Below are 10,114 nucleotides of genomic sequence, written 5' to 3'. Positions count from 1 at the left end.
TCAACCTTCTCTTGGTTGATCAGGCGTTGGTCTGGTGGTGCATGTGTGGATCATCCACTGTATTGCCCCTAGCTTCCTACAAGGCAGCCAACCTATGGGTGGCCTCCTGTCAGACGCCGTACCTCATCCAACCGTTGGGCTAGGTCGTCCAACCTTTCTAGGACCAGCTTGAATTCATCCATCGTGACTAGGTTCTGAGAGTTAGGAGTGTTGTCTTGCTTATCAACCATATCAGAAACTTGATGGATTAAGTTAGCTTGTTTTTAGAGGGAAGTCTTGAAAATGTTCCCATAAACAACACCAATTGTTGCTGCCAAATATGAGACCAAGGGAGACAAGGTGATTTCACTAGTGTCTGAGGCCGATAGGTCTGATCTATAAACAAGAGAAGAGCACATGTCAAAGGTCCCGGGTGTTATCCTAGGGGTGGAGACTATGATGGTCAAGTTAGCCAAGTGCTTAAGAGGGGTTGGACTATGCAAGAGACGAGAGCTTAGAGCTTAGTCCTTAATAGCCAAGGATGATTTTCTTGGGATTTTGAAGATACTTACCTCGAGGTGAATACCCCCTTTTATATTTGGCCGACGCCAAGTGGTGCGATCTAAGACCTGCCAAATATCCCTACATCAATCACCTTAGACTTATTTGAGAGAAATGATGCTCATATTATGTTCTCAATATCTATAAATGTGGATCTAGCTGATCACATTTTGACAAAAAAAAATCTCGAATGGTTGCTTTAAGTCACCTATAGCTGATTTAAAAATTTGTTTTTTGCTTAACTAATGTTGTAAATATTGAGTTGGAGGTGATGAATGCATGTGCAATTAATCAAATCAATTAGGTCAACTTAATGGGTACTCCTTTATCCAACCTAATTCAATTCATTTAAGGTGATCAAATGGGTGATTAAATCCATTTCTATCTTGTCTATCAAGAAAAAGATCGATTTCTAACTTGTTATGTAAAAGCCCACTAGCTTATTAGAAATTGCAACATCTCTATTTAATATTGTTAGACAAAAGTTGATGGGTATTATACTATCTATAGATTCAATACCTTGTATATAGTTGGTTGAAGTTTGTTGTCGAACCCTTTGAGATATAACAATTTAAATTATGGTTTTAAATTTTAGTGAGTTTCGATTTTATTATGGTAATTGAAATGAAAATATCTAACACTTTGGGTGAATGTATATTGGCTGAAATTTCAGATTTTTTATGATATTTTGAACTATATATTCTACAATTTAAAATTTTATACAATACCTATAAAATAAATAGCTTAGAATTCAAAACATTATAAATATGTAAAAATACTAATGAAATACTTTGCATAAAAAACTCCATTGTTCAAAATTTTTTAAAATTCAAAATGGAATTCGAAATTTAAAACTTTAGAAGTGTTAATAAACTATGCAACTCTTAAATTTATTTGCCCTATAGATATAAGGTGGGACCCATGCACCAAGATATATTTCTTTAATTTGTGTGTCTTTTTCATGTGTCCCACCACCTTGTCTTGTGCCACTTTTGGATTTCCTCACTCTAGAGATGAGGTAGGACCCATGAAAATGTCTTTTTGTCTGCCTTTCTACGAATCTTACTATGTTTGCATGGAAAAGCTTTGAAACTTTCATAAACTCATTTCCTCTCCAAAACCCAAATGAAAATGAATTGTTAGAAAAGTGAAAGCATGTGTTATGCAACACTTTGATTCTTTTCTTTACATGGAATTCATTACAGATTATAAGGCAAAGTTGGAAATTTTACATGAAATTCATCACACATTATAAGGCAAAGTTGGAAATGTCTTTTCATAGAGAACAATTGCATGTCTTTTTCTTTCAAATAAATATGAAAAATATAAGAAGGATGGAGGATGCTATTAATTATTCTTGAAAACTTTGCCTCATGCATTGTGGGTGAAAATTAAAAGCACATTGCAACACAAAATCAGATTTTTTTTCATAGGTCCCACTTTCTATAGATCAAAGAAATCCAACTCTTGCATTAAACTTGTTTATAAATATTAATGTTGTCAAACATTTTTATTTTTCTGTAGTAGTTGTCAAACTTAAATTGGACTACATGGTTGGACTTTCAAAATCATGAACTAGCTAGTAGCGAATTTTTTTTTTTATTTCTTATATTTTTAGAAGCCTAGAAGCTAAGATTCATTTAATCATCAATAGAAAGCAACAAACTCACCCAAATTGGGTTGACAATGAAATCCGGGGGCAAGGACATAATTGGCTATCTTATGGCTCATAAGGCTTGTAACCTAATGGGCCAGAATTAGAATTTCTATTGGTTATTAGAAATGTTGACATAGTTAACCTTATTAGACTACGAGAAGGGCACACACCATGACAAGTACAAGTGAAAATTATTAAAGGATTATACATGAAAATGTATTGGGTATATAACATACAGCTGTGTAATTAGGAGGTAGTGAGTAGCCCCCTGAACTTTTTTTGCTTTGTGACAAAGACCCCATGAACCTCTGGATTTTGCACCTTGCCCCTTTGTTGGCATTTATATGGGATGTTTTGTTCAACATTTATAAAACACCAAACTACCTTTTTGCTATTTTGTAAGAACATTTTGCCCTTTTCACTTAGGGTTTGTTTGGTTCGAAGGAATAGGACTCTGGAATTGGAATCGGAATGGATCATTTCATTTCCGGATGTTTGGTCGATCGGAATGAGAATGTGTAGGCGGAATGTCATTTTCCCATACGAGGGAATGGCCATTTCCGACCCCCTCCCCCGGAATGTGATTCCCATTCCGCTATTAGTTTCCTTTTTTTTTTTTTCTTTTTGGATGTGCAATTTAGAAGGAAGATGCCGCGGGTAGACTAGAGTTTCACCTTGGCAAGAACCTCCCTAAATTTGCCACTCGTACCTTTTTCGAGAACCTCAGAGTATTAGCACCTAAGGTGCTACTGCTAAGGGAGCTGCTTCGATATGTTATAGTAACACACCTCCTTCCTTGGCCCAAGAAGGACAGCGCGTCTGCCAACAAGGGGGTCGACCATTTTTGCCTTTACACCGGCGGAAAAGGCGGTTATCGATGGGGTGGGAAAGAGTTTGGGGCTGACGGAGTACGACTTGGAGCCAGCAAGGAGGCCAAGAAGAGGTTAAGAAGAGGTGACAGGGTGATGATGATCAGCTTCGGGGGAGGTTTCAAATGCAACAGCTGCCTTCTGGAGGTTGTTAAGGATTTGGAGGGTGATAACGTGTGGAAGGATTTTATTGGTAATTACCCTCCAAAAACCCTAGTCAGTCCGTTCATGAGTGAGTATGGGTGGATTAACAATGAGACGGAGGAGATGTTTGAAGAAGCGGTGGATAGCTACAAGCAAAATTTCTGAATTTGCTACAAAATTTTCATGCATTTTTCTGAATTTGCTACAAAATTATTATAATTTCTGCATTTCCTATAAAATTTCTGCAATTTCTGTATTTTTTGGAATTTTCATGCATGTTTTGCTTTTTTATTTTTATTAAGGGCAAAATTGGAAATCATGGCTGATTCCAATTCCAGCCTCTTGATGAACCAAACAGCATCAATCGGAATCTAATTTCGATTCCTGTTTGAACTAAACAGGTAGGGGAATTAGACCATTCCGATTCCAATTCCAAGGATTCCCATTCCGATTCCAATCACAAACCAAACGGACCCTTAATTGTTTTTTTTTTCTAAAATCCTAACTCTCACATGTTTCTATCAACTTTCTTTCATCAACAAAGTTCATCTTGAGAATGATTTATGCTTTAAAATGGTATTCTCATCATTTTGATATTTGTTCCTATCAGTCCAAAAAATCTCAAATGGCCAAGTTATTAATTTAATTTTAAGTTAACCCCATTAGCTGGTTAAGGGGCAAATTAATGGAATCTAGATGTTTGGGGGGGGGGGGGGGGTGGTTCTTTATCGCAAAACAAAATTTTAGGGGTTAAATATTGCATCCTTCTAAGTGTAGAGTGGCTATCTATAATTTTCCCTTTAATTTTTGAAAGAGTTTTTATTAACTTCCTTAAGTGCATTAACTTATTGATGATTTAAAGATTAAAATATTTAAATGGCTACCTTTTATAAGCATTAATAATTTAATATTATGGATTCCACCAATATAATATGCCGAATTTAAATGATTACCTTTTAAAGAAAAGCACGTATTGGCATCATATAAAGATAATTTAAAACTATTTTCTGCTATTTTAAAATTTTTAGTTATTACATTTTCCTTAATTAAATAATCAAATGAACCGATTAAACCATTTAGCCTACGACCCACTGGCCAAACCGGTTCTACGTCCGGTCCGGTAGTGAATGAACTGGGACCCAATTAAAAGCTAATCCTCATACAAGAACAAGCGATCAACGGTTAAAACTTGAAAAAGGCTTCATGTTAAAATGTACTGAGAATTGTACAACCTGACTGCTTGGAGTTGCAGACAAAAGAGCAGCAATTCTTGGAAACTTCATCCTGTGGGCCGTATGAAAGGACATGTTTTAACGGGTCCCACCTTATCTGCATCCAAGAACACGAGGAGTTGCACGGTGTCGTTGTTTGCAAGCATCTCGTTAAGGTCAACCCATCTCGCGGCCGATCTTAACAGGAAAGGAGCACACATCCCAAGGCGAGGGCGTTTATGCCATTTCACATGGGGCAGCAACGGTCCATTAGTAATTGAGCAATGTGCCACTACCCGTGTTTTTGGATATGTGCTCCTTTCGTGACTCCGAGAGTAACGTTCCTCTCTGCTGGTCAATGGTCCAAAAGATTTCTCAACGGCCCGAAAGGTATGTGTCTGTCCGGGCCAAACCCGAATACAAAATGGAGCGATTTAGCAAATTTGGATGGTCGCTAAGATCTTGTATCATGGACCCGACTCGACTATATGATCACAATTATGTTTGGTTTCATTGCCCTAAAAATCATAAAATCAGCACAAGTTCAATGCCAAATAAGTGTTTTCCACAATGGATTTTAAAACTTTGCTTGGTTAAATTATTCATCAATAAAACTTTTTTTTTTCGGATTATGTGAGCCATCTTGGAACATGTTTCTCAATTCAAATGATTTTATCTTTTAGAGCCTTTAAAAAACATAAAAATCATTTCTATTTCATTTTAGATTTTAAACCCAAACAATAGCATAAAATCATTTTTACTTTTTAGCTTTTCAGATATCGGATTTTAAATTTATCAAAGGCCACCTAACAGCCCCATAAGTTAGAAATGCAATTAGACCTGAAAGAAAAGGGGGCTGTATATGAATCCATTTTATCCACCGGATGCGGGTCTAAAATTAGTCTACACTCTACATTGGCTTACACAATCCACATCCCACCAGGCACCAAGCCGAACCTGACCTAGATTTTAGCCGAGGAATTAGCCACGTGCTACGTGTAAAGATTCGGATCTTCGTATATCGGGTCGGATCAAACAAGTCCTACTCTACCGAATCACAGGTACGCATGCGTCTCTCTCCTTTATTTATGACAGTTACTTGAAGAGGGAAGAACGAAGCAGTCTGCTCTAGGGTTTTACTCCAGCAGGGAGCAGAGATCAATACATACTCAACCGGCGATTCAACAGTTAAGTCGACGTTACAATCCCTGGAAACTGATCTTGTTGGTCTAATACAAAATGGAGTAAGTTTAAAACTCTTGATCATCTTGACTTTGTTTGTTTTAAATTTTTCTGGAAATTGCTGCTGAATCTCTGAAAATCTCGCCGTTCCTTGGAATGTACTCGCTGTAAACTGTTTGCATTGTGAGTTTTTTTCGTGCATTTTGATGGGTTAATCTTGCATTTCTTTGATGTTGATGAGAAATGTAGTAAGTAGTGACTTAAATGGGATTTTGTATTTCCCCATTTTTCTTACATTACTTGGGTGTTGATTGAGTATTTTGTTTGTGCTTATGAAGATTTCGGTAACTAGTGAGTTGAACCGAGATTATTCATATTTTATTTTCTGTTTTTGGTCGTTGTTCTTCTCTTCAAAATTTTAAGACAGTCAAATCCCGCTTTTTTTTTTTTCCTTTTATCAGTATTTGTTTGTAACATCTATTTGATTTTGTTAAGTTTCTATCACGATGGATCTGCCTGGAGATTGAACCCAAGTAATTTTCACATTTTTATTTGTTCTAGTTTTAGCTTTATTGTATTAATTAATTATGGGTTCTGCTTCAGTTTGATTGACTCAATCTGTTTCTTCTCCTTTTTTCTTTCCTATGAAATGGTTATAGCGAGCCATGGGAATGGAAAAGTGATGAATATTATATCCAAAAGGATTCTCATCTCGGTAAGTCCTCACAATATTTCTTCTGTTAGACGTACAACATTTTGAGAGGGTATCTTATGTGGAATCAGTCAATTTGTTTGGAGCAGACACCTCTCATTATCTATGGGATGATGTGAGCCAGAATGAAGAAGATCTATCCTACATGTTTGATGAAGCAACCCCAATAAAGGCTTGTGGAGATTTAGCATACCATGCTGCTGAAAGTGGGAGTGCGTTATTCCTCTTTTTATTTTGTAATATTTGTTGCTTTTGTGTTTATAAGTGTAGTTGTATTGCATATTGACTTCTTAATATGAACGAATGTATTTCAGAAAATGTGAACAAGGAACTGGAGGAATATAGAGAGCCTACTTCCCAAACAAAGAGGCGGCGGATGCTACAATTCAATACTCAAGTTATAGATCCTTGCTTTTGTAATGAAGAGTTACCATCTGCCTTCGTAAAATCAAAGGTCAGTGGAGCAGCACAATTCATTGATAAAATTTTACATATAGTTAATTATTGTTATTTTTTATCTGTACATTATTGGTTTTACTTTTTTTTTTTCATATGGGTTTTATTTGACCACCAAATTAGGGAAAATGATGCATTTCATACTTATTTCCTTAATGTAGGTTGAAATATGATTGCACTATAATGGATATGCCATCAGACATAGATATACTTGTATTTGTTATTATAGAAATGCCATTCTTAATTATTACAGTGGATATGATATGCAAGATGGGGGTGTTATGTTCCTCACTTTTTGTGCAGGATAGGGAAGATTCAATTGAAGAAGCTTTACCTCAAAGTTCAGAGTGGATTTCAGAATTTACAGGTTTCTCTCATAACTTCTGTTGCCACATGAATATTGTTGAGCTGAAGTGAAGGCTATTCTAATTATTTCATTGGTGCAAGTAGATAGGTTTACCTCTGGGAATGAGGGCCTGGATCAATCATGTGAGGGGTGGCTTGCCAATTGCTTTAATGATGCGGAGATGCATTTTAGCTCTGATGATATGTATGCTTCTTTCAACTTTACATTTTTATGCAATCAGTTTGCACCTTCATTTGAATAATTTTTCTTTTGATGCGCATGGGCTGCAGCAATGTGTCTGGGTTGCTTGATGAGCAACTTGATATTTCAGGTATTTCATATATCTTCATTCAATTAATCAATAATTAGACTTATTTAATGGTGTCTTAACTAAAAATTTTTGACATATAATATTTTTCTCCCTAGAGTTCTGCAACACCCCTCCTGAAGTAGAAGAACCTAATGTTGTGCAAGAATGTGCGACCCCATCTCCTCGGAATGTTTTTAAAGGTACTGATCTGTTTGCAGTCTTTAATTTTTAGTTTGTGCTGTTCAGATTTCAAAGGAATCAATTTTAGAGTTCTTATTTGACATACATAGGAAGGAAATTGTACATGCGGACGCCCACAAAACTTGCTTCTTCTGTTGCTTATCCATTTGCCCTCATCAAACCATGTGGGATCCATGGAAATGTAACTCTGAAGGACATAAACCAAAGGATACGCACACCACCATCAAAGTCAAAGCACAATATTGATGATGACTCTTCTGCTTCTTACCCCACTTCAGCTTTTTCTGGAAAGCCTGTAGTTGTTAAAACCAAAATTCGCACGGAAGGAGGCAAAGGCAGCATTACAATCATGAGAACCAAAGGCTGAACTTATAAGTTTTCTTTTATTTCCACCCCATTTTCTGTGGCTTCTCTCTCCATTATTTTTGTTGTGAGGGTTATTTTTGTATAATTTCTGAGGCCAGTTTAAAAGTTGACATTGGGGCTTTTTGAAGGACAGTTGTTGGGATTCGTCCAACAATTCAATGTGTTTATATTCAAGTGGTTTCTAGGAGTGAGATCACAGCTGATGTTTATGTATGCAATTCAGAACTAGAGTAAGGATCTTAATGTCTTAGAGATCCTTTTACCCACTTTTGGCTTTGGCAAGTTATAATTGTGCTTTCACTATATTTCATAATGTGCAAAGTTCAGAGTACCTTTACTTGGTAAATCTTGTGGCCTTGTTATGTCTTGGTGCTCCTTATTAGTTTTACACATATTTTGCAATGCTACTTTGATGTTTGTTATAAGATCTGTTTGGACTTTTCAAGGCCAAAGTAAGTTGAGATTTGGCTGTTTGAGGACTTGGAAAATCATGACAAGAAATCTTGTCTAGAACTTGGTCTTATGGGGTTCATTTGGTTGTTATATGTAAGAAAGTGAAAGAAACTAGAAGAAGATAAACGGTAGGAGGAAAGAAAATATTTCTTTTCTTGAAAGTGCTAAATTTGGCAAAAAATGGCAATTTCGAAAGAGTTGCAGGGATGGGGCCCACTATTGTGGGTTCTCTCCACTTTTTTTTTTTTTTTTTTTTTGAGAAATGGGTTTTATCTACTTTCTTAGGCTGACCAAATGCTTGTTTTAGGGTTTTCATGGCAAATTCTAGAATATTTCTCATTCTCTCATTTTCTGGACAAATCAAACTTACTGATGTAGTCACAAGAAATTTGCTGAGAAACATAGTATGCTATTAAGTATAAGTCCATCTAGGTTTATCAACTAAAATTTGCATTATGATTGAAAGTTGTGTAAATATTCGGCGAAGGGGAAATATAGGAGTAGAGGTTAAATACATTGGCAATCAAGAAATATCTTCCATATGAGAGATCTAGTGGGCTGAAAAATCTTATGAAGTTGTAAAATCCCCAATCTAATCCTTTTCTTTGGACCTAAGAGAGAAGTTCTACACTTGGATTCTTAAAGAGAGAAAAGATCTTACGTTGCATGGTATAAATCATTGGAGATATTGTGTTTTGAAAATTCCAAGGAGATGATCATTCTTCTAACTTCTAAGAGTCCTGCTCTGACCCCATCCCCCCTTCCTCTCCTACCCCCGACCAAAAAAAAACCGAATTTGATGTGTTTATAGATAATTTTGGTTGGGCGTTTGTGGAGATCTTTCTCAAATGTCTCTATCAATAACTTATTATAACTGAGACTGAATGGGAATATCTACCCTTGACGAATGTATCATGATAATCCTTATTTGAGGCCATATATGTATTCAGTATGAATGATGAGTTATTGAATACATATAGAAGCAGCTTTGTCATGTAGCTTGTAGATGACATAATTTTGGTTATTGTGACTAAGAAACTAGAAATGGTGATATGTGATTGACTTGTGGATCCCTCAGGTCTAAGTTTTTATATCCCTAACTTTCTATAGTCCATAGGCTTTTGGGTGTCCCAGTGTGCCAATGATCAATTTTTTTTTTTTTTGACAAGTAAAATCACTTGCAAGCAACCCTTAGAGAGGCACGAAGTGGTACCTCTCCCTACAAAAATAAGTGTCAATAAGAAAAATCCAGCATGGCTGGCTCATTTTGGAGGTAGCTAAAAGAACAAAATTAAGATTTCTTAGGTTTTACAGTAAGTAGTGAATGAAGAACATAATTTTGGAACCTCTTTCGGGGGGGGACATCTTTAATTAAGTTATAGCTGAATAGTGAGAGTTTGTTTCTATCTTCTTTCTGTACTTATTAGGTTGTCTTCAAGAACATAAAGCAGGGTGGATGATGAAGTAGAGGTGTTCAAATTTAGTACTTTGTGACTAAGCAAACAAACTAAACTAATGGAAAAAATTTATAAGATAGCTATACCTTATGGCTAGAATGCTAGAAATGCTGGCAATCAATAAATAATACACCCATTGAAGGGGAAGAGCTAAAATGGCACTGAAAGCCACGGTTACACTCTTAATTTGCTAGGAAGAAAAGCCTTAAT

The 10,114-nt window shown here is 36.0% G+C and overlaps 1 protein-coding gene and 1 pseudogene across 2 annotated transcripts; both read left to right on the top strand.

Moving 5' to 3' along the window:
- Positions 1-2,711: 2,711 nt before the first annotated feature.
- On the top strand, positions 2,712-3,375 carry LOC104586034 (3-ketoacyl-CoA synthase 12 pseudogene; annotated as a pseudogene).
- Positions 3,376-5,524: 2,149 nt separating this feature from the next.
- XRI1 (x-ray induced transcript 1) lies at positions 5,525-8,340 on the top strand. Of its 2 annotated transcripts, none has more exons than XM_088896812.1 (9): positions 5,525-5,665; positions 6,263-6,318; positions 6,405-6,521; positions 6,630-6,769; positions 7,075-7,138; positions 7,222-7,321; positions 7,408-7,448; positions 7,544-7,627; positions 7,718-8,340. In XM_088896812.1, the coding sequence occupies exons 1-9, from the start codon at positions 5,661-5,663 to the stop codon at positions 7,993-7,995; spliced, it is 885 nt and encodes a 294-aa protein (XP_088752938.1). In that variant the 5' UTR covers positions 5,525-5,660; the 3' UTR covers positions 7,996-8,340. The 2 variants fall into 2 exon arrangements, with proteins under 2 accessions (XP_088752938.1, XP_010241416.1); XM_010243114.3 differs by having other exon boundaries at positions 6,405-6,527.
- Positions 8,341-10,114: the final 1,774 nt, after the last annotated feature.

This window comes from Nelumbo nucifera, chromosome 1 (assembly GCF_055504915.1).
Source record: "Nelumbo nucifera cultivar China Antique chromosome 1, China Antique-T2T, whole genome shotgun sequence".
Lineage (NCBI taxonomy): Eukaryota > Viridiplantae > Streptophyta > Magnoliopsida > Proteales > Nelumbonaceae > Nelumbo > Nelumbo nucifera.
The sequence above is the reverse complement of the archived record's forward strand: the minus strand, read 5'-3'. Positions and strand labels throughout refer to the sequence as shown.

Excerpts from the sequence above, each read along its gene's own strand:
- XRI1 (XM_010243114.3), top strand. Across the intron at positions 6,528-6,629 it reads CCATGCTGCTGAAAGTGGGA|AAAATGTGAACAAGGAACTG; the intron begins GTGCGTTATTCC and ends AATGTATTTCAG. Across the intron at positions 7,322-7,407 it reads CATTTTAGCTCTGATGATAT|CAATGTGTCTGGGTTGCTTG; the intron begins GTATGCTTCTTT and ends CATGGGCTGCAG.